We start from the raw sequence: 25,203 nt of genomic DNA on the forward strand, positions 1-25,203 counted from the left end.
TTAATCAGGGTGAGCTCATTTTAGGGACTACTCGCCCTTTCTGGTAAGTAGGCCCGAAGTAGAAAGATACTAGGCCCCCCACTCTACTCCTGCAGACCTTGTATCCGGGTCGACCTCACCATTTTGGGTTTCAGGGCAACCTGAGATTTGTGAGCTTGAATCTGTGGCATAGGGACGGCTTTCTGGCACAGCAGAACCCACACCCCTAGGACATCTACCGCCCCCTGGTGCCCGACCTGACCTTGCATCCGGGTCGACCGTCCCGTCTGGTTTCATTGCCCACCAGAGGCTTTGTGATCTGGTATCTTTGACGACAGCGGTGCCTTGCCACAGAGCACATGACGGCACCAGCACTGCCAGGATATTCTCTGCTTGTAGGAAGCTGGCTCTCTATGTAGTTCACTAAAACGAAGTACCCTGTGTAATGTGTGTGAGCAGCTTTAAGCTATCAGAGGGGAATGTTGAGCATTAGTTGTACACACACACACAGTCAAAAAATAGGGCACACACTCAAAGAAAATAACACCGTTTAAATTTTTTTTTTTTTTTTAATTTTTAAAAAAAATATTTTAAGCACCAAGATCTTCACGATCAGGTACGTACCTTTTAAGATGGATATTTAGCATTTAAATAGACAATATTGTCTTTGCGTAATGGTAACCTACGAGAGAAAACATATACTCCATGCAGTGACTTGTCAACAACTTACAGGACTGTTCTTCTGGACTTGAGGTAAGTAGGGGCCAAGGTCCATGGCAGCACAACAGGTGACATTGACTCTGGGGCGTTCGGGTACCCATTTAAGTCAATGGGAAAAGTACCTGTAAGAAAGATGCTGCAAGTGGGGGCTGGGTGACCAGACGGGTTAAACCCAAAGGGGGGGGTCGGATCTTGGTGGTGTCTGTGCCCCAGGGACACGTCGGTTCACCTGTACTCTGGCTGTGGTTCTTATGTACAGTGCTGCTTTGTTCGGCAGGGTCGTGCTGCAGTAGGCTCTTGCATTTCTCGATCTCCTGCATTTCTCTATCTCCTGCAAAAGAGGCTGCAGGCAGGAACTGGGGGATCAGTCTGGCTAAACCCAATGGGGGGCTCGATTCTTAAGGGTCTTGGGACCCCATAGGCACTGTTGGGTCACTTGGACTCAGGCTGTGGGGCGTGGGTGCAGAGGCAGTTTGAGCTGTCCGGTCGCGGTGGTCAGATACTCTTGCTTTGGGGCGGGGGGGACAAAACAGGACAGCTGGGCCACTTTTGGTGTTGACCTCGCTAGGTTGGTGTCTGGATTGGACTATCAACATGTCTTGGCGGCTGCTGCTGCAAGGGGTCCGGTAACCTGGGTATTTGTGCTAGAGGGCTCCTGGAGGGTCTAGCATTTCATTACTCCCTGGGTGGTTGCTGTGTCGGGTAGTCCGGTGGTCAGCAGTTTGGTAAACTGTAGCTTGCGTTTCGGACCCTGCAGGATATTAACTCCGCTGCTCCACAGGAGATGCTGGCTGTTTGGGGAATGGCTTGCAGCCTTCCCAGGCTTTTGGAGGTCGCACAGCCGCAGGACGAGTCATCAATATTGTTGGGAGCAGCAGACCGGCTGGCAGGGTTGGCACCAAGTCAGTCACAGGTAGGCCTGGGCGGTGAACTCCACTCAGTTTGCGGAGTTTTCCGCACTGTCCGTCCCACGGAGCAAAGTTTTTTGATAACTGTCGCTCGCCAGCGTTAAGTTTGCGAGCGTGAGCGAGTAATATACAACGCTAGACCACCTCCCAACAAGATTGCTCAATGTGGGCAGTCGCGGATGGTCGCTACTGCTTACGTTGAGAAACCTTACGATCACATTGAGGAAGTAGCTGCTCAAGTAGAACTTCTACGCGAGTGGCAGAAAGAAGCAGCGCCCTCTTGCGCTGCGCGTGGTGCCCTTTGTGCTGACTTTTGCTGCGTAGGACAAACACCTGGTGCTAAAAATCAGCACGAACAACATATTTCACTTTGCCGCTTTCAGAACTCCGCATAGCGTGGTGGAGTTTTTTGTCACTTTGCAGAGTTCCGCATAGTGGAAGTCCACGAACTCTGCCCAGGCCTAGTCGCAGGTCCTCCATTCTTGCTTCTTCAGCTCTTCCTTGTTCTTCTTGCACCAGTCAATTCTGATTCTTTAGGGCCAGGGGCTCCCCTAAATTATAGATTTAGGGGCAGGAAGGGTAGTAGCCAATGGGCTATTTACCCTTGGTATCACTATACCCCTATACACCTACTTTCTGTGAGGAGTGGGTATAACCCTGTCCCAGAGTTCCTAGTTCCACTAAAAACAAAATGGTGGAACCCTTCCTTGATTGAGCTTATCAGGTAGCCACCTTATGGGTGTGACTAGCCTGTGTGCAACACGCCTACAGCATAGCTAATTTCCCATCTGTCCTGGTGCAAAATGGGCCTCAAGGCAGGGTGTGGCATTCTCCAGTTGTGGAGGAAACCAGAGTCGCACATCCAAGGCGGCAGAGGCTTTGAAGCCTCTAACCTTGATATGCAGATCCACTTGCCATCTGCTTGGAGGAGGTGATAACACCTCCTGCCAGATCAGGCATTGTTCCTGAGCTCCTGAAAGTGTTGGCAGTCGCCCCTGGGCGTAAGAAACTTGTCTGTGGTGGCAGGCTGGACAGGAACAGGCTGCCAGGACACTAGAGTACTAGTAGGTTTCAGGGGGCACCTCTAAGGTGCCCTCTGGGCGAAGGCCATAATAAATTCAATACTGGAATCAGTATGGATTTATTAAGACAAGGTGTTTGATACCAAACACTGTAGATTTCAGTGAAGCCATAATGTAGCTGGGAAACTCATAATGCCCTTTGCCTAGTACATACCTTAACATGGCTTTCCTGCTCACTTGCAAGGTCTAGGATCTGGACTAGACATCACAGAGGCATATTTGCTCATGCAGATGTAGCCTCGCATAAGAAATAATGCACCCTGTCTTAGGCTGTGAGGCCTGCTGTAGGGATGACTTGCATATACCTAATGCAGAGACTTGGGCATGGTACACACGGGTGTGTGCCCTGTCGTGTTTTCGCTGTGGTTTGCACCAAGTCAGGCAGCCTGCAATGGCAGTTTGCATGGGGGTCTCTTAGGATGGCATAAGACATGCTGCAGCCTGTAGAGACCCTCTGTGGTACCCCTGCCCTTGGTACTTGGGGTACCATTTACTAGGACTTTTTTGGGTGCTACAGTTTGTGCCAATTGTATCAGTTTACTGATTGGCCCTGGGGCCTAGTTAGCCTGCTTTCAGTCGAATTCACAGTATTGGTGAGCAAAAAAGTGGGTGTGACCATGACAAATAGGGGCACTTTCCTACACTGCTCCTCCCAGAGTCCGATCTGCCCTCAAGACTGGGGCAACCATGGGGTGCAGTCTCGGCACTCTACTCTGTCGGTGCATTGACCTATGCCTTGAGGTAGTGAGCTCTCGCTTTGGAGAGGGTGTTTGAGTGTCACAGCTTATTTCTCACTTATTCAGGAGTGCAGCAAAGATATTCAGACCGGTTGCGACCTTCATTGCGTTGGAGTATTAACCAAAAACAATGGGTAGCGAAGCGGTTTAGAAATTGTCCATCTTCCTTTTGGTCAGGCTCCGCCTCCTCCTATCCACTGCTTTAGTGTTGCTTTTTCCTCCAATGGATTACAAGGGCAAGGTTTATAAGGCTGGAAAAAAGTGACTCTTGTGGGAGTTAAATTTGGGTCAGTATGTAAATACTGTGTATGAGTAAAGGAATGTTGTGCTCCTGGGGTGAGTTTCAAGACATCGAAGGTGAATGTTGTTTTTTACAAAGGACACATGTACATTGCCTGGGATTATGTTGAACTGGATCTCATTTCACATTGGGCTTGAAACTCTGTGGCTTAAACAATCTCTAGAGTTCATGTGATGAGTAGGTTTTCGGGACATGACCGCTTACTTTTTAACTTGTTTTTGTTTCTCCCTCAGGAGTATGCATCCACTGTGAGGAGAGCTGTGCAGTCTGGGAATGTGAATCTGAAAGATCGGCTCACCATTGAATTACACTGTGAGTGAGTAATAGAGCTTCTGTGATGATTTCCATACGTTAAGGAGGTCTTATCTCATGAGGCATCTTCATATTTTGTATGTGATTTTTTGCAATGAGGCGATTCCTAGGTAAAGTTTATTACATTGTAGCCTGGCCATTTTATTAATGTCTGTTTTCTGTGGAGAGTTAACCACTGGTCACGCATTGCTGTCTGGCTCGATAGTTTCCATCCCGGTCAGTTATTAAACCTGGTTTGTATATCAAAAAAAATCACACTCCCCTTTTGAGACACTTTAATCAATTGATGAAAAATATTAATTACAATGGATTTACAAACATACAAACCATGGTTCTTGTCAACAAATTAAGAAGTGCTACTGGAGGAATGTACATTCTGTTAATGTGAAATTAAATCAATGTTAATAGGATTTATTGCCCTTGATTATTTTTAATTTAACACAAAAATCCTTGCTCCAGCCCTCTATTCGAAGAAAAGCACACTAACTTCTAATCTGAAAGACTTTTGCAAATACAGGTCTCCTTGATGGACCAGCTTTTTTGCTTGCCACAGTACATGTTACATGATTGTTGACAAATAACTAATTTCCTGTTTCTCCAGCGGATGGGCGGCACGGCATTGTGCGTGTAGACCATGTCCCTTTAGCTGCAAAACTAGTTGACTTACCCTGTATCATGGAAAGTTTGAAAACCATTGACAAAAAGACGTTCTACAAAACAGCTGATGTTTGCCAGGTATGGCCAAGCTTTAGTTCTTTATGAATGTTTCTCTTCTTTAATGTTAAAGAAAAGTAAAAAGCATATGCTTTTATACAGCCCTACTCTTTTAACTCTCTATAATGCGCAAAGGGTATTTGCTCCCTCCCATGGCTCTAAAGAGGAATTTTTCAACTTTGTTGTTTATATTGCACAGCGGTGAATAGTGATCTCCGTCTTGGCTGGTGGTAGCTCTGCAGCAGTGTAGGTCCAGGAAGAGCTGCTTCCTGAATGTTCCCACACCTGGCTCAGTATTAGCAATGTATTCTTTGTGTGCCAGCGGGGCACATATGGCACTCATTCCAATGACTGACACTGTCTGAATCAGTTCTTGTTGCTTTGTGAGTGCTCCTCTGACAATGGCAAAATCCCCACTACATGCCATCACCACAACTTTTCCCTCCCCTAACTGGTCAGCCCCTCATCTCCCTCCACCTGCAAGTCATTTACACTTTAGGTCACCATTTTCCCAAAGGTCATCCTGTTTCAATCCCCCACCCAACCTCGAAAGTCCCCTCCACACTGCTGCCAAAGGTGACCCTCTCCCTTCATCCCTCAGGCCAGTATAACACCCTTCTCCCACTGCTCCCACAGTGTCCCCTCCCGCCCCGCTAGCAGGTCTGCCACTTACTCCTCCTTTCCCCAGCATACAACCCTCTCCAAATGGTAATGGGTCACTCTTCTCCCCCCTTCCCCCCCCCCCGAACCCCCATCACAACAACCCTCTACTCCTGTTTTATGAATGCAGTTGTTGTGACTGGGCACTATACTTCTGCCAATTGCCCATCTTTGTGAATGTACCCCACCTTGCAGCTCAGTGAATCGATTCTGGCTAGTATCTAAGGAGCCCTTTGTTGCTAAAGCTGTATCAACAGAGTGGAACCTGAGCTCTCCTGCTGCTGCTCTTGTCTAGCAGCCAGCCCCAAGAAATTATTCTCCTACAGAGAGCCTGAAGAATATTTAAGCCTGCTATACTCCTCACCATGTTACCCAGGCAGGCTGGCTCACCATGATACTCAGGCAGATTGCATTCAACCTGATAACCATGTAAATATTTGTGAATATCCACTGAGTGCCTATAATCCGCCACCGACAATGGAAATGGGCTGCCTTAGAGATTGTCTGAGTGTAGTTGAAACAGCAGTGACTGCCTGGTAAGCAAACTTCTTTTTGCACCCTCTTTTATATTTATGCAAACTCCTTTGCCAAGCACTGTGTTTGCTCATCCTGTTGGATCTGCCTCAAGCCAGATCTAGAAACCTTTTGTGTTCTGAAGGTGCCTCTCAAAGGAGGAGAGTGCGGAACCCTAGAAGGGGAGGAGAACCATGCCCATGACTTCTGGTCAGCCTGAGGGTGCGGACCCTAGGCTGAAGGATCCGGTGCAGTTTAGAACTGCCTTGATGAGGGGTAGAGTGGAGAATGGGTACTATGTGCCTGGGGCTACCGTCCCCCACTCTGTAAGGTGACAAGGACCAGATACATCTGGATGGCCTAGGGCCTGGTCCTGTCCGAGGACAACTAGGGAGTACCAGTGGGGCAGCTTAGTTGGTCCTGGGAGCTTTTACAGAGGGAACCACATGGGTTCTGAGTGGCGTAGAACTGGAAGGTGTCCCTGCAGTTGCGGGTCCGTGTTCTATCGCCCAAGGCAGGGAAGCCCATCAAGGTGGAGATTGGTCTGCCCTGTGTTTTGGCTGGAAGGGGGTTGTGTTGGACTTGGCCCTTTTTTCAGGGCCATCCTTAAACCTTTTGCCTTTCCCCTAGCATTTTTTTCTGACTTGGTGTTGGTGGTTTTAGGCCTCTGGGCACTTTAGCACTGCAGTCCAGTGTAAAGTGTGTGTGCTCTCTGTGTTAAATATGGTAAGATTGGTCTACACCTGTTTGGCCTATTTAATTTACCGGTCAGTCCCTTGTAAAGTGGTATCACATATACCCAGGACTGTTGAATTAAATGCTACTGGTGGGCTTGCAGGGCTGATTGCGCCACCCACCAAAGTAGCCTTGCAAACCTATCTCGGGCTTCTGCCATTGCAGGGCCTGTGCAGGCAGTGTTGCTGCCCCCGTGACTTGGCACCTAAAGTGTGTGCCATTTCCGTGACCCCCCTTTTACTACATGTTAGTCACCCCTAAGGTAGGCCCTAGCTAGCCCTGTGGGCAGGGTGCATTGTAGGTAAAAGATAGGACATGTACCTTAAGCGTGTGACATGTCCTGGTAGTGATGAACAGCCATTTTGGTTTCTCACCACTGTGGGGCTGTCCTCCCATAGGAATGCATTTGGGATTCACTGATAAGTGTTTCAGTGGTAATTCCCGAGATGGGAGGTGCAGCATGGTAAAGTTTGATATGTTTGTAATAGTGATAATAAATGCAATGCAATGGTGTGCGCAGATTTATTATAACTATTTTAGAAATGCCACTTTTAGAAGTTGCCAGTTCTGTGTGCTATGTGTTTGCCTGCCTGATATGAATTGCATTTCTGGCTTTTGAGTGATGGGGGCTGGTGAGGTGTGTGTGGCTCCAGGAGGGGCAGAGTGAGTCGCGGCTAGGCTGAATGGGACATCTACATTTTGAGTAGTGGGAGGGGGAAGACCCTGGTCCCTGAATAGGATGGTGCCTGCCCTTGTGAATGCTTGCTCCGCCCCCCTGTGGTATGTCTGATGATGAGCCCCCACCTGACAAATGAGTGTAAGCACTGTACACACAGTGCTTAATCAACCCCCAGAACCAGTTGGAGCTGCTCCTCCCCCCCAAGACCTGTGCTGGGGCAGACAAAGGGAAATGAAGTATAAATGTAGGGGCTGTGACCCCATGGGTGGTGTGCTTTTTCTTGTGCTTATTTGGACTTAGCGGCCGGCAGGCTGCCAGCCCGCCAGGAAGAACCGCCGCTGGGGATGAACTTGCTGCCCTGCTAGGCAGCTGAGGGTCTGCAGACCTTGGAGCCCCCAGCGTGCTGGTCTGCCTGTGCTTCCTTGGCCCAACTCTTGCCCTCATCAAGCTCCAGGACAAGGGGAGCGTGAGGGCGCTGTGCTGCCGAAGCGTCCCGAGGAAATCCAGACGCGGGTATTTCCCCGGGTTGCGAGGAGAAGCGGGAGCCCACCTCTCATTTTTGCTAATTTTTGCCACAGGTGCCCACTCTGCGTTTGCACAAGAAAACGGGTGCCCACCCCACAATTTCTTTCGATTCAAAGCAGGAGCCCACCCCACGTTTCTCTGCCGAAGCGCGTAAGCCAGGCAAGCTGCCTGACTCTGGGCAGGGCCCTGGAGGCAGAGTACAGTGGTGCCGAAAGGAGGACAGGAGCCCACCCCTCCTCTGCGAGACGTCACAAAGTCGTCCCTGCGCTGGGGAAGTCCCCGTCCCGGGAAGAGGGACTGGGCGTAGTAAAGCCAAGGAGGAGAGTGCGTGGGTCAACGGGGCTCCCGGGAGCGTGAGGGAGCCCCGCGTGCAGCAACGGTGTGGCTGGTTTCCAGGCAGGGCTCTCATGAGGAGAGAGAGCCCGGCGTGTTGCAGTCCTGAAGAGAAGAGAGCCGGGCCGACCCCAGCCCCAGAGGAGTTCTGAAAGCCCCAGTGAGTGAGGCGTTACTTTATATCCTGTCGGCATTCCCAGGCTTCCTGAGCAGTCCTGCAGGAGAGCGGACTGCTCTGACATGGGGGAATAGTGTTAATTAGGGCCGAGGTGGGGAAGGGCTCTGTAGTGTGGCCCTTGGGCAGCGGAGCCCTCCTGGAGATTCGGGGGCATTCTCCATTCACGGAGATGGAGGGAGCTGAGTCCCCATCCCCTTGCATACTGTGCCTGGTCCAGGTGAGGAGTTGTGGGAGAGGTGTGGGTAGGAGCAACTTCGTTCCCCGCACCAGAGCCCCCCTTCCGAGGCACATATTCAGTGCCAGGTTTTGCTGAGCGGGCTGCTCCAACATTGGGCACATTGGTTAGGAAGTCCCAGTAGGGACCCCGGAGGCACCGTGGTGCCTGTGCTAATTTTCCTAGTCCAAGGGCACGGTGGTGCCGATCGGGGCCCGTGCTGGTGCTCATTTGGCCACAGTTGTGACAGAGTGCCAGTGCTTCATTTTGTTTCTCAGTTGCTCCGCTGTAGCGGGCAACTGCAACTTGGGGGCATTTGTGTTTGCAACAGAAGAGGGCTGAGAAGCACCCCAGGCCCCAGCGCAGTGCGCCCTTTTGTGTGTGCTACCAAGGTAGCGAGGGGGGTAATTTGAGAGGTCCCCCTTAGAGCCCCGACTGTCTGGACATAGGGCATTGGAGCCCCAGTGTATGGCCGTTTGGCCTGGGGTCAGTTTCTAAGGTGGGCTCCAATGTGATGTACATGCCTCATGTGATTTATGCTTAAGAGGCTTGGGCCTAATGTGTTTTATGCCTGACGTAATAATGCTGAGGTCATTATTGTACCAGTAGATACTGGTGGTGTTTTATATTTACTTACATGTTCTGATGGTTCTGACCATGGCCCGATTTTGGCCTGGTCCTGTATATAATCCCTTGTGAATATTGCCCATGCCCGTTGGCACAGTGTAAATGTGTGATTATGTTTCTAATGTGCTTATGACAATACAAAGTCTATTTTTAGGTCTCGCATAGGGCACCGCATGCGCTGCCTCTCCGAGGCATTAAGTAATTAGTATTAGTGGTAAAACTCCACCCATTATGTTTCCATTTGTTTTGTCACTTACCATTGGTTACAGCCGACATTGCTCTTCTTATCTCGCTCATTGATTGGCTGGTGGTCCGATACCTCACTTCCGTTTTGATTCCGTATTGCCGGAAGCAGCATTGATTAACTACAGTTTAGTTCCGCTGCTCGGCCTTAACTATTCATTTAGGGACTACTTCCTTGTTACTTTACTATTTACACAACACCCTGCTTCACCTCTCTGACAGCGCAGCTCACTAAATTATTTCTTTATTGAAATTAAATGTTATGAGCGGCATGCCACGCTTGATGTTTATGGCAGACAGCCGCTTTCTCTGCAACTCGAGTTGCCTCCTTATCCCGCCCCTCAGGAGAAAGAGCTTCTACCGTTGCTGCTTGCGCTGCCATTTCAGTCCCCCACCTGCCCCCCTCGTACCAGGGAACACGAGGAAGCCGCTCCCCTACTGACGGGGGAACCACGTCACGGTTGATGTTTATAGCAGACAGCCGCTTTCTCTGCATCTTGAGTTGCCACTAAATTATTTCTTTATTGAAATTAAACATTATTATGAGCGGCATGCCACGCTTGATGTTTATGGCAGACAGCCGCCTTCTCTGCAACTCGAGTTGCCTCCTTCTCCCGCCCTCAGGAGAAAGGGCTTCTGCCGCTGCTGCTTGTGCTGCCATTTCAGTCCCCCACCTGCCCCCCTCGTACCAGGGAACATGAGGAAGCCGCTCCCCTACTGACGGGGGAACCATGTCACGGTTGATGTTTATGGCAGACAGCCGCCTTCTCTGCAACTCGAGTTGCCTCCTTCTCCCGCCCTCAGGAGAAAGGGCTTCTGCCGCTGCTGCTTGCGCTGCCATTTCAGTCCCCCACCTGCCCCCCTCGTACCAGAGAACATGACAAAGCTGCTCCCCTACTGACAGTAGAACAGACACCGGGCCAAAAGTAGAAGCATTGTTCCACGTAGCAGATATGGTATGTACAGCAAAGTGGAGGGCCCTGTGCACAGCATACACCCACCCCTTCAATGTATGGAGGTCTTCACTGCAGATTGTGTGACGTAACCGGTGCTCATGTAAAGCGCTCCAATACCTTCGCGTCGAGTTTGCGCTATATAAATCTGCAAAAAAAAAAGCCGTAAAAAGAAAGTGTCCAACTACTGACAAATTGCTGTCCGCTATCATGTGAATAATGGACTTCAGGCTAAAATTACGGGCCCGTTTGTGCAATTTACGGACAGGTGGAGATTCAAAAACTATCGGGCACATCAGCAATTATTTCACTCTGCTCTGTTCTTTAGTTTTTTTCAGTGAATTTTTATGTTCGGGGAATCTATACAACTGCATGTACCGGAATGCAATGCACGGCACGAAAATAAACCTGTTGAAGGTGCTGCCAGGCAAACTTCAAATTTGCTGCACCAATCACACATTGAACTTTTCCTTATTAGCAGTTAATTTGTCCTTGATGCCTTTGTTTTCACTTTTCCTGCATCAATTTGACCACAAAACGAGAGCTGGTTGTTAAACGGCAAGAGGGGCCGACCTTGACGGTGGGGAACCGGGTTCGAGCCTCTGCGTCTGCTCAAACATTCTCTGATTCTGGGCAAGTCACTTAAGCTTCCTGTGCCTAAAAAAATCTGTATGCAATTGGTGCTCTTGAAAAGCACTCCGATACCTTCGGTTCATGTTCGCGCTTTTAAAATTGAAAGGAAAAACTAGTGATCTCAATCTGAATCGCTGGAAGAGCTTAGAGGCGCATCAGTTTGCAGTGTGTGCTATCCGTGTGATCAGTACTTCGAGAGGTAGAGCTTAGAGGCGAGTCTGTCTTCTGTGTGTGCTATGCCTGTGATTAGTACTTCCTCAGATAGCGCTTAGAGGCGAGTCAGTTTGCAGTGTGTGCTACATGTGATCGAGTCAGTTTATAGTATGTGAACTCTCACAGGTGCAAGATTTGATTGGTGGAAATGGCCAGTTAATGTCCATGGAGTAACCGTGTCAAATTTACTTCACCACGACCCTTGCTTCGAGATGCAGAGGGGAGACCACGGATCCAGCTTCGGGGAAACGTTTGTACTTTTACACTGTTTTGTATACTGCGACTGCTGGGCACTCGACTAAACACTGTGATATATGCTGAAAAATCTGAATCGATATGAGGACTGACCCAGACAGCCGTGCCTCGGTCAGGCTCTTATTCTGAGGCTTAATCATGCAAAAACAAGTGTGACTAGCTCGTCTTTCACAAGTAGCTCTGTGGGTTCAGGCTGGAGATGTGGTTTCTGACATTCCACTTCTAGAGGCTCCAGAGCCCATTCAGAGCCCTCCAGAACCATCTCCAGTCACCTCCATAAACTTCTTAATACTTTGCACCCCTGTATTCTCTGCATGCGCTTGGCAGGCTTCAACATAGGTGCTATTACTTGCTGCTCTTTCCTTCTAACACCTACAAATCGACCTTTGCTTCAGTTTTGATATGATGTCAAGGCAGTGACTTTTTCCACCCTTTGGCTCATCTTTTGAAATATATTCTAGGCATTAATAATTACTTTGAAACCGACACCTCTCAGTGCGTGAGGCTGTATATTAGGTATTTGAAAATTCATATCGCGTTCCACGTCTACTACGATACAAAGGAGCAGAACAAAGTCGATTTACATCAAGTGCACTGGCCTTTTTGCACCATTATGTGCACTGACTAACACAAATATGACGTCATGAACCGGTACTTGGTCTAAATGTTAGTGCAAGATTCTGTTGGTACGAGGGCAAACTATGTAATCAAAATGACATTACTGACTTGTGAGCCAGCAGACCCAGGCTGCAGATTCTGGCATCTCAATTTGACTGCATTGTTTGATCGTCATCTTATTTCCTTATGCCTCCGTTTTTTTAATCTGGAAACATACAAATTGCATCAGAATGAACTAAATGTTAGCTTTAGTTTATATACATAAGCTTGACATTTCTTTTGTATTACAATCTACCGAAGCACTTTATTAACATATCACAGTATTAATCAACTCATTAAATTATCGTGGTAATCGAACATGTGTCTCCCCTCTGCAGGAAATATAACTTGTAACTTGCAAGTTGCAATCTGATCTCTACAGCAGACATACAAACGTGCTAAATTGCGAATTTGCAAGATTTTGAACTATTGGCATTATAAATGACACTGCCTTTTATTTATGTATTTAAAAAACCTGCAATAATAAGAGGCATTGTCATTTATAATACCAATAGGTCAAAGTTTTGAAAATGCGAGACCTACTGCATTGCAAATGCTTGTTTATAACAGCTTGTGTTGCGTTCCTTTTGTAGTGTGCCTAGTGTGTTGCTGTTGTGTGTTGCGTAAACGCTTTACACATTGCCTCTGAGATAAGCCTGACTGCTCGTGCCAAGCTACCAAGGGGGTGAGCAGGGGTTGTCTTCAGTGTAACTCCCTTGCCCTGACTAGAGTGGTGGTTTCTGCCTAGATTTGGTGCAAGCCTTAGCCAACCAGATTCCCATTTCTAACAATGCCCCTTCTCATTGCCAAATGAGGGAGGAGTCATTATACCTTGTGACTCAAAAGACTTCTTTGAATGAAAATGTTGAAGTGAGACGACACAGTTAGGGGGTCTATACTTTATTACGTCTCTCAGCCTCCAGCCACCACAGCTTACAGAAAAGCAACTGTCACCAACTGACAATTGAATGTTGGTGACAGCGAGGACAGCTCGTGACGGGTGTCGGGGCAGAACCAAAAGGGAGCAAAGGGGCGGTGGAGAAGGATAAAGCATTATAACACATCTTCCCCCCCCTAAAACAAAAGAGAACAATGGAATGAAGAAATGAACATCTGTAAATAATAGAAGAAAACAGCAGTAGATAATATAAATGCATAAACAATTACAGTAGTGCAGGAAATTAAGAATCCCAAATAATACGAATACATACCCCACAGCCTAAAGAACAATATCAGTGCAGAACATAATCACCGTGCCACTCTGGAACCCTGTGTGGCCTTTTACTTCTGCGACCATGGTAAGACCTAGGAACATTCTCAGAACACCCCACCAGCTTGTCCTTGGCCACAAAAGGGTGGCACGCAGATAACCTATCCATACTCCATGTGTGTCTATCATTAAGCGGGACTACATTCTTCCGCTCCTTGATCACTTTCATGAGCTCTGAAAACTTGCTTCCCCCATTACTGACGGGACATAGGTAGTTTGACCAGAACCATGTCTCCCACCTGCCTTCTAAAACACCTTGCTTAGCATGGCACTTCTCTTTGTACCCTTGCTGGTGAAGCTCTCTAAGCCTGCTCATTTCATCCCTATCCACTCATTTGGCCTCTCCTCCACCCAACCAGTTAGGGGATAATTTAGTTCCGGGTCGTAGCCTTCCTTTTAATACACAATCCTTGACAGTATCCTCAATAATGGAATCCATTTCAAGGAACCAGTATGTGGCTCTGACCCTAGTCTTGGTGATGCTCTTGCCCAGATGACCCTAGTGAGCAATCATTGCAATCCTAGACCACAACTTTATAGGAGGAACCAATCTGTCCCCCCTCATGACTTTATTATTAGAGATACACAACTCATGACACGCAACCCAATTATCCTTTAGATCGTTGCTCAGAGTACCGGGCTTAGCCAGGACGATCTTACTCATAACTTGTTTGAAGGTCTCATCACTTTTCATATCCAATCCCCAGTCTTCTTTAGAAATCCATGGGATTTCCACTAAAGCGACAAGCTTCACGATCTCTAACACTGCATCACTTACCGGCTTGTCCCTACAGCAGGACAACCGTGAAAGACTGTCTGCAACCACATTTCAGTTACCAGGTACGTATTTCATTGTGAAATTGAATTCTTGAAGACTTAAGAGCCAATTGGAAATTCTAGGAGTGGTGGCAACCCTCCCTTTGATTGAAAACATCAATGGCTTGTGGTCCGAGTGGTAGCAACCCTCCCTTTGATTGAAAACCTAAACATCAATGGCTTGTGGTCCCAGTGGTAGCAACCCTCCCTTTGATTGAAAACATAAACATCAGTGGCTTGTGGTCCGTGTGCACTGCGAAAGGGAGACCCCATCGGAATTTTTTTAAATGATTAATCGCTCAGGAACATGCAAGAGCTTCTCTCTCTCAACTGTTGAGTAATTGCGCTCAGCTACACTTAAAGCTCTAGACGAGAATGCTACTACCGATTATTTTCTTTCTACCACTTGCGACAACGCTTCACCCACTCCAACACCATTAGCATCCGTGGTCAAAATAGTCTTACGCCGAATATCAAAACAGCCCAAAGAAGGAGATTTTACAATAGCTTCCTTGATAGTCACACAGGAACTATGGCAATCCTCCTACCAGAGAAAAGGGGTACCTTTCTTTAATAGATTCCTTAACGGTGATGTGACATCCACAAAATTCCTGACAAACTTATTCATGTATTCTGTCAATCCTAAAAAGGACCTCAATTCATCTTTATTCTTTGGAGGAGGAGCATCCTTCACGTCCTTGACCAGATCCAACTTTGGCTTGATCCCCCTCCTTAGAGATGGTATGGCCAAAGTAGTCCACAGACTCTACTCCAAATTTGTAGTCATCCTTACTCAATGTAAAGCCTGCCTCTCTGAGAGCCTTAAGAACCATTCTCAGAGTAGGTGCATGTTGTTGCACAGACACACCATGAATTAAGATGTCCTGAAAACCGTGGACATTTGCAATCCTCCTTAACATACTTTCCATAACCCGTTGAAATACAGCTACAGCAGATGCCAACTCAAATGGAATGCAGAGAAATTTGAATGATGTGAGCGACCTAGAATGTAGATGAACCTCAATTTGGTGGTAGTCAGATGATAGGTCGATAACACTGAATATTTCTGCTTTACTTATCATACCTATCATTTCATTGATGCGAGGGAGGGGATATCTGTCTACCCAAATGCTTGTATTGAGGTCTCTAAGATCCACACAGACGCAAACCCCTCCCCCACCCCCCTGACTTCTGGAAACCACAATCTGAGCAGGCCATAATGAACTTTGATGGGTTCAGTAATGCCTAATGATTCTAGCTTGTCCAACTCCTCCCACAGAGGAGCTTGCATAAGGTTGGGAAATGGGACGCGCTTTGTGAATAATGGGGACTGCATTGTCTTTTACTCTAATCTTATGTTGGAAGCCCTTTAAATTACCCAAATTATCACAGAACACCTCTGGAAATTCGTCACAAATAGCTTCCAATTCCTGTATCCCTTCACCTATGGCAAACACTGGTTAATCTCTGTTAGGGTCCAGTCTGATGCCTAGCTCTTTCTGGCGAGCCCACCCCAATAAACATGACCCATTTCTTGAAAGGTAAACTTTACCCTGTGTCTTACAATCCTTGAATTTAATTTGCCTACAAACATACCTGCCAGGGTGATAGGATCCTTGTTATAACTATGTGGATCTATATCCAGTGAAATGGATGTATAATTCCTGCCCAGAAATCTTTCTTTGAACATTTCATAATTAATTAACAATATGGAGAGCACGAGTCAACAAACACATTAAATTCTATATCAAGTGAAATAATGCATCTAGGGTAATCCACACCCTTACTCTGAGTGTTCTTCCCAACCTAAAAAATATACATCGTGTGATTTCCCTCTGCACCCTTATCAATTGCTTGAACACTTTTAATTTCGGAACTTAAGTTATTACAGAATCTGGCAAAGTGTCCTCTCTTGTTACACTTCCTACAGACTATGGATCGAGCTGGACAACTCGGACTGTTGGCTAAATGATTCCCATTGCCACAACGGAAGCACCTTCAGCTTCTACGTCTCCTATCGTCCAAAGATTTGCTTGTGACAGAAGGTTCACTAAATTTCTTGCCTGAACAATTCTCCCTCTCCACACTCTCAGGACCACTTGCATAGTCTCGTTCCCATTACTGTGCTTCATTTCTCTGATGCACTCAGCAGTGTGTTTGATACTTTTAGGTACTTCTACAGCAACCTTTAAATCGGGGTTTCCTGTCAACAACTTCTCCTGGTTTTTAAGATTGGTAGTGCAGCGAACGAGCTGATCTCTAATTAGAGAATCACCCAAAGTGCTAAAGTCACACAAATTCGAGAGACCTCTCAACACAGCTATGTAGGATGTAACTTTTTCTGTTTTCCCTTGTACCCTACAAAAGAATTTGTCTCTCTAAGACTACATTCACTTTTTGTCCGAAGTGTCTTTCCAGCTTCTACAATGTAGCAGAGTAAACCTCATCTGAGTCTCCCCCCCCCCCCCCTCGGAACCGCTTTCAGAATCCGATAACTTCTCGTACACTTTACTTCCTTGGATGCCAATATCGTGTAACAAGATGTATTGTTTACTCAATGGAGAAAATGTCACGCCCAATTGCGATGAGATAGGAGCAGAATAATTTTTCCCAGTCTTTCTAAACAATAGTAGGTTCACACACTTCATCTAAGAAAGGTGGCGGTTGATTAATGTTGGACACAGCCATAGTGGACAAGACAAAAATGTAAAAGAAAGGTTTTCGTCCTAATATTATAAGATACAATAGGAACGCACTGCTCAGACTGTAATTTGCTGTATGTATAGATAAGCTCTCACTCTGCATTACACACACAGAGTGGAAAATTGTAGGGCTAAATGGTAACACTTGCTTCAAAATATCTTGGGTGAGGAAGCAACACCAGCTTACATACGCCTTCTAGACTTTAGCTGCGCCTATCAGCGTGACTGGCTTGTAGAAAGATCCTCTGTATAACTTTGAGACCAATGTCCTAAACACTAGGCTCCTACAATGACACAAGCTGAAAGGTGACAAATGCTACTAGATGTTCTTAAGCTGTGCCTGTCAGCGTGACGGGCTTACAAAGAGTAGCTCTCACTAAATGGCCTAAAACATATACTGCCAAAATAACATCAAGCTTCAGTCAAGTGCGGCGTGTTAAGCTGTGCCTGTCAGCGTGACAGGCGAGAGAAAAACATTTCCCTGGAATTACTCGGCTGTGCTAGTCAGCGTGGCGAGCAAAGCGTGATGTTGCAGCTCCCTCTAGTGGTCTCTTGTGCGAGGCGTCTCCTCTCAACTCGGGACGCAATGCACAGTCCCGGAAGACAGACGGGGAAAAACGTTGACTCTGATTAGGTCTCGAAGGGCAAGGGCAAACCGCGGCGCAGGCACACCACTCAGCTACTCACCCTAACGTTGTGCTGCCGAGGACACACTTAAGGATGACGATAGCCCGGCAGCAGTTAAAACGCAGAACAGGGATGCGGTGCAGACGATTAGGGCAAGATACTCACAATAAACTTGTACGCCCTCCGCTTCTCACCTCAATGATGTGCTGCCGTCGACAGACAGATGACGGCAGCGTGGGAATTCACCAGGACCCGCAAGGACGGCACGGTCAGCTATGATGGAGCAGGATTCGGAGAGGAGGCTCGCAGTGCTGTCCCTGACCACCATTAATCGTCGCCAAGGTTGTGGTGAGACAACACGGGTAGGTGAGCTATACTGGATTATGTCTCTCAACCTCCAGCCACCACAGCTTACAGAAGAGCAGTCATCCCCAACTGACAGTGGAAGGTTGGTGACAGCGAGGACAGCTCATGACAGGTGTCAGGGCAAAAGGAACAAGCATTGGCATAGCCAATAGGTCTCCCTTTTGGGACCTTATAAGTGTTTAGCCATGCAACGGTTGCATAACTAAATACTTATAAGGTCCCAAAAGCGAGATCTATTGGCTATGCCAATGCTTGTTTCTGTTTATTACGGCTCTGTAGTAATGGCGGCATCCTTGCTTTAGCTTAAACATCTTAAGCTAAAGCCGGGTACCGAGATTGCTTCAAAAGTAAAGAATTGTCTATTTCTCAACTTTTGAAGCAATGTCTGCACCCGACTTTAGCCTAAGATGTTTAAGCTAAAGCACGGGTGCCACCATTACTACATAGAAGTAATAAACAGGAAAAAAAAAAAGAACTGGTTCATGGAGAACATCAAAGCGGCCATGCGGCCGCGAAAGTGTAAGTGATCACGATCAAGCGCGGTGCGCGCACCTGCGCACATGCACTGTAACTCTAGGCTGGCCATGGTAGCACTTTTTTGAGCCCTCACAAAAAGTCTCGCCAGACCAGCGCATGCGCTGGGTTAGGCGAGACCTAAAAAAGGGAAAGAGGAGGAAAGGGGCAGTGGAGAAGGACAAAGCATTATAATAGAAAACAAGATGTCCACATCCGAGTGCAACAGTAAAAGGCAGGAGTATGCACAGCATGTTAATCTACAGCACTGCATGCCACAAATGGGTGATGGTTACAGGGTAAGCTTCCTTCCTCGCAGTCTCCTTTCCCCTTCCTCTCTTCTCCTCCTCCCACTCTTCTCCTCCTCCCACTCTTCTCCCCCTCCCACTCTTCTCCCCCCTCCCACTCTTCTCCCCCTCCCACTCTTCTCCCCCTCCCACTTTTCCCCCCTCCCACTTTTCCCCCCTCCTCCCCCTCCCACTCCTCCCCATCCTCGCTCCTCTTACCCTCCCCCCCCCCCGCTCCTCTCTCCCTTCCACTCCTCTCCTCCCTCTTCCAGGCCTCTCCCCCCCCCCATCCACGCCTCTCCTCCCTCCTTCCTCTCTTCCCTTCACCACTCTCCACCACACACTCCTACACCACACTGTACCTCCACACACTGCTTCCATCCCTACGTTTTGTTGTTGCATGGTGTTACAGTTCATCCACATCAGCCACTGGCTTTTTTTTTTTTTTTCCCTGAGCATGACAGCATTTTCTGAGCACATGTGCACATTCACCTGAAAATTAGTGTGCTTCATTGTCTGTGATAGCCAGTCATTTAGTTTTCAGTTTTCTCCTTTCAAAGTTCCTCATTTCATTTCTTTACTTTTCCTCTCTTTATTTTTGTTTTTCTTTTGAGGCTGCTACAACTCTCTAGACTGCGCAAACAGGTTGCTTGATGTTCATTTAATCTCCAATATGCTGCATCCCGCAACGCCTCTTCCTCTAAATCAGGGGACTATCCTAGAATGCTGTCCATGTTTTTCATTGTTGTAATGCTCCAAGATGGCCTACATGCTGGTTCTAAATGTGTCTGCTGTATGGGAACTTTAACCCGTTTACTGCAGCGTAAAATCTGCCGCGGTGCAGGCGTTTCCATGCGTGGGCGGGGCCGCGTCGGCCAACGGACGTGCGCAGCACTACGGAGGTAGTGCTTGCGACGGCCATTGGCCGCCGCACGCATCAAAGGGGTTAAAACAAAGATAAACTATGTACAATGCCTCTGCAAGAAGGGTGCCCGTCTCTCTTTTCAGTTTAGTTATTGACAGCACATGACTGCTATGTTTAGGCTGCAGCATGTTTCCGTTTTTTCATTTGAATTAATATAATGTATTTTGCATATCTTGTTGAGTCCGAGTGTGTTTTTATTGTGGTTGTCAAAGGGTGAATGAATTGGTGGATGGATGCATGAGGAGGAGAGGAGTTGGCATAACGGCTAGGGCGCTCGACGTCTGACCTGGGGTTCTGGGTTCGAGTCTCGGTAATGACGCTGAACATCCTGTGATTTTGGGCAAATCACTTAATCTCCCCGTGCCTAACAAAAATAAATGTGTGTCCTTATGTAACGTAACTGGTGCTATTTAAAGCGCTCTGATACCCGATACCGGGTCAAGTTTGCGCTATATAAAACTGCAAAAAAAATATGAGTTACAGAGCGCATTTATGATTGGTTTTTGAGTCTCCAAACCCATAATGATGCATCAAAGGTGTGTATATAGGTATTTAACACATTAAATCTTTATTCTGGAGTAACAGGTGACATTTGACAACTTGTTTCCAGGATGTTCTACACAAGTTTTTTAGTTCTGAACAAAGGCTTCATCGTTCATAAGCCAGACCTATTGGCATTGCCAGTGCTAGCACAGAGCCCGCCTTAATAGAGGTCCCAAGAAAAATCTAGAGGCTAGTATCTCCCTACAGCCCAAATAGGCAGCTACGGTCTTGCCCGGAGGAATGCCTGAAACCAACAAAGGTTAGGAGGGAGAGATGGGGAGTTGGATCTTTCTCCCACCTCGCTCCCAAACGTTGGAACTCGCTGCCTTTGGAACACAGATTGATAGACAAAGAATTACAGATCCGCAAAGAGATCAAGACCTGGCTGTTTAAGCAATATCTCTAAGGCATAGTTCGCCCCTATTCAGTATCTGACCATTTAGCGCTGGGAAGCCTTCGGGCAGCCATGCGGTTTATAAATCCTTAATAATAATAATATTGTATGCCATTGTAGGAATGTTTATAAAAGATTTTAACAAGATATACAAGTTTCATATGATATATATTTCAATTAGTTAATTGTTGACGCTTGCCCCATATTTGAAAATATTGCTGATCTGGTGTTTCAGATGTTGGTGTGCACTCTGGATGGTGAGCTTTTCCCCCCTCTTGAAGAGCCAACAGGCGCCACAGACCCAAAAAGCAGCAAGAAAAAGGATAAAGACCGAGAAAAGAAATTCATCTGGAACCATGGAAGTTAGTTCATATTTATATTAATGTCTCCATATTTTCGCTCTTGTTTTCCAAAATATCCTAATGCTTTTGGAGCATGTATGTGCTTACAATTGTTTTTATGGTTAGAGCACCTTCATTCATGAGGATCAACTCTCATTGTTGTGGCACACATAATCCCTTCAGAGTCAAAGCTTTTGTAAGGCATTTACGATTGACATTTGATTTAAGTTATGCATGACATTGCTCTTGAAGAGATGCATTAAAAAGAAAAGAACCTTTTTTGACTTGTACCATGTGAGTTCTATACTCCCTGTTTATATGGCTGTCGGCTACCTGCAGCATTTGATTGCCCTTTTTCTTAAAACCCGATTTGAGGCAAGCCATCTACCTGGATTTTAAACCACTCTTCTTGTACACACCATAGAACTTCCTTTTTAGCTAGAAAGTGCCTTCACATAATTCAGCTAACTGTGCTATGCAATGTCTAGCTACTGGTTTATTGAGATTCTGCAGATTTGATATTCAGAAGGGGGCAACCCAGTAACTCAAGGACCTGGGTAGAACAAAGATTAAAAACACAAATGGTCTTTATGGAGGAAGTGTAGCCCTTGATTTCCATGGCCTTATTTTTTAAGGAACACTTCTTACAAGTGAATGTTACTTATGCATTTCATACGTTTATTTTCTTTTGAACAAATCACTGTTTCAAAGGTCAAGCGGAATCAAATAACTTAAATTCAGGTGCTCCTATTGGGTGACTGCACAGTGAAAAGTGATGCAGTGAAAAAAGTGTGCCAATGCTATATACATGTGACTGACCGGGATAGTATGATGATAATAATGTCACTCATACTATGAGTGTCTTAATCTACAATCAAGTTAAAAACATTACGCATTTGAAAGTTGTCGACGTTTCAACCCACAATGCCAACTGAATTTGAAAAGGGTCAGCTTCAGGACAGAATATTAAAAGAGACACCAGCCAGATTGCGGCACTAGTCCGACAATCTTTAGGGATAGTCTAACCCCAGGGATGCATCAGCCCTTTTGGTCTTATACACTGACAAGCAAAGGGTTAATGACCTGGATGAGATGGTCTATGGAAGAGGGTGGGTATGGTATGGTTCACCAAGCCCTATAAAATGGGTTAGTCTTATATGAAATTGCTGTCATTAATCAGCAAATCAAGTGTGAGCCGTAATGTGATAAGTCTAAAAATAGTCAGCGGTCCTATGAGGTCCTCATGATTAGGAGTAGCCACGTACAGTAGCATGCCATCTCAGGTAAAGTTGTACAGAACGCTTGCTGTGCTGGAATAAAGCCAAAGCCTTTGGTTTCATTCCAGCATGGCACCCTGAGATGGCATACTATTGTAATTGGCTACTCGTAATCATAAGGGCCTCAAAGAACCGCAGACTATTTTTAGAGCTTGATCACATTGCGTCTCACGCTTGATTTGCTGATTAATGCCAGCAATTGCACATATGACTATACCTCATTTTACAGTGTTTGATGAACAACATCCACCCTCTCTCAGAAACAGTCTCATCCAGGTCAGGAACCCCTTGCTTGTCAATTTATAAGACTAAGTAGGGTGATGCATCCATGTAATTAGACTATCCCTAAAGATTGTAGGACTAAGGCAACAATCTGGATGGTGACTCCTTTAATCTTCTGCCCTGATGATGATCTTTATCTGATTCATTTGGCATTGTGGGTCGAAGCGTCATAAATGGCTACTGTTTTTAATTTGATTGTCAATCAAGATATTCGTAGTACGGGCGTCATTATTAACATCATACTATCCCAGTCAGTCACACGTATGTAGTATTGTATATGTCAATAGCGCACTTTTTTCACTGCATCACTTTTCACTGCGCCATCACACAGCAGGAGCACCTAAATTTGTTATTTGATTATACTTGACCTTCGAAACCATCAATTGTTCTAAAGAAAATAAACGTATGAAATGCACAAGTAACATTTACTTGTAATAAGTGTTCCTTAAACTATGGCCATGGAAATCGAGGTCTACACTCCACCCCCGCCCCCCACCTCCAGATGGACCATTTGTCTTTTTTATACACAATTGATAGCTACACAACTGATGCCAGTGCCTACTTGGGCACTTTCTCACTCTGTGACCATAACTCAAGGCCCAAAATCTCCCTCCCCTACCCGACACCCTGTCCTGGAAAAGCACATAATTAGACAATCCTCAGTTAGGCACCAGCAAAGAACTAAATATGGACTGTTTGAGCTGACTGTTGATTAAGCGCAGCTGGTGCAGGGCACATTGAACCACTATGACTTGTGGGCCCAGATGCCACTCTGGCAGCATCACTGATACAACCCTGTATAGCTTACTGGTCCTGTCAATGTTCCTTTAGCTGTATCACATGTTAAATAACACTTGTGCGTTTAAGTTGTTGTAATCCCATAGCAAACTGGATTGCCTTGGCATGCTCCCCTTTAGCATAGGTTCCCTTCTTTCACTCTTCCTGCTTATCGTGGCATTTTGTCTGTTACAGTTACCCTACCATTGAAGAATGTCCGAAAGAGACGGTTCCGAAAAACTGCCAAAAAAAAGGTAATTGGTGCTCCTGCCCAAATGTGCTAGCTTTGGCCCAGTCAAGGCTCCTGGCACTTCAGAAAACTTGACTAAGTCCTATTCTGTTTCGAAATTTTGAACATTTTTCAGTGAGAAATCTCCCAAACCTCCAGAGCTTCAACAAGACCTGAGTGTTTCCAGTATCTGGCCTTTGGTTCCACAGCAGTGGCAACAATTTCAGTATTCAGCAATTCAGAGAGTATTTTTCTTCTCAAATGTGACAAAGTCCCCTTTCTGCATTGGGGCTTAGTAGAAATGTCAATGCTTTTCCTCAGAAAAGTCCTGTTCTGAAGTTGGGCTTCTTCAAACTTTTTGACTTAGACTTTTCATTTGGACTAGTTCACTTTGTGTATCTGACAGCTTCATCGCACTGCGCCTCAAATCACGTCCAGGTCCCAGTCTTCCGTTTCTATAATTATTGGGCCCTTTGTGTTTTTGAAGCTATTTTCACATACGTCTTTAAAAATACATATCTGTGGTTCCTTGTTCTGGATTCTTGTGTCATTTTGCTTATCAAATTTTGATATATTTTTATTAATTGGAGTGGGATTTTTATTGTCTTGTGTTTTTGCCTTCTTAACTGTTTTTGTACTGCGAAGGCTTTCACATTTTCATATGAATGCTTTACATATTTTCTTTTAGTTAAGCTGAGCTGTGGAGCACAGGCTTAAGTTGTTCAAATCTTTGGCTGGACCTTAGAAGTTAGTGACTTTATTGCTTGTGGTGGACTACCATCCACCCCAGAGTAATATTCACTTGCCAACAAACATGTTACCTGTTTGTTTTTAGGGCTTCTCTTAACTTTTTTAAATGTCTTGGTTTGTTTTAGTTAAGGGAAAGTGATGCGTTATAGCTTGAAGTGATTGTGGGGTGCTAATAGGAAACTTTTGGGAGAGACTCAGAATGTAACTAAGGATTCCTGGTCATTTGATTCTGTCTGGCCCTGGGAGCACCCTGTAGCTGCTGCTCCACAATAAAGGATTTCCATTTATGTATGTTGGTGTGTGGTGGTGCAACAGGGACCAATGACAAGGATCTGGTCCCATTAAGGCAAAATCAATAGTTTGTCATCACTTAAATACAATGCAAATGGGATTGACATCTACATACATGTAGTAGCATTAAGGTGTGAAGCACATGGGTCCATGGAACCCTTAATCTGAGATAGACTTGGGATTCAAATATAGATCAACTTTGATAACATTTCTCAATTAAGAAAATAGGAAAAACAATTTTTAACAATAAAAATGTATTTTTATCCGAATGAACATTCGAGTATAAAGTTAAATGAATCTCATCTTCGGTCTATAGAAATTAACTTTTCTACACCCTCTAAATAATTTTCTTTACAATTGTTAGAGTTGGTGTATTTAACCAATAGGATTCAGATTTTTGACTATAGATGACTAAGTTGGAGACCTTGTTAATGCCTAGTAACAGATCTATTGTATCGAAGTGCTGGTAAAAAAAAAGTCAGTATTTTAATGATTAGTTTCTTATGGCTAGTTGCAAATTTAGTTTGTATTTTAATTGCTGCTATTCAGCGTCAACCAAGTAGAAAAGAACCGCTAGAATACATTCCAATTTAAGATCAAGCATTGCGTAATTGGGAGCTAGGGTGTGCCTAATTTCTATCT

The 25,203-nt window shown here is 45.9% G+C and overlaps 1 protein-coding gene across 3 annotated transcripts in view; it reads left to right on the forward strand.

The window, feature by feature from the left end:
* The window catches only part of TAF7L (TATA-box binding protein associated factor 7 like), a 122,788-nt gene that overhangs the window by 75,897 nt on the left and 21,688 nt on the right, over positions 1–25,203 (forward strand). For all 3 annotated transcript variants that reach the window (XM_085607709.1, XM_085607708.1, XM_085607710.1), the window contains 4 exons: positions 3,961–4,039; positions 4,641–4,774; positions 20,850–20,976; positions 23,487–23,544. In XM_085607709.1, the coding sequence (XP_085463835.1) occupies positions 3,961–4,039; positions 4,641–4,774; positions 20,850–20,976; positions 23,487–23,544 (398 nt within the window). The remainder of the gene's footprint in view (positions 1–3,960; positions 4,040–4,640; positions 4,775–20,849; positions 20,977–23,486; positions 23,545–25,203) is intronic.

This window comes from Triturus cristatus, chromosome 5_2, assembly GCF_964204655.1.
Source record: "Triturus cristatus chromosome 5_2, aTriCri1.1, whole genome shotgun sequence".
NCBI lineage: Eukaryota > Metazoa > Chordata > Amphibia > Caudata > Salamandridae > Triturus > Triturus cristatus.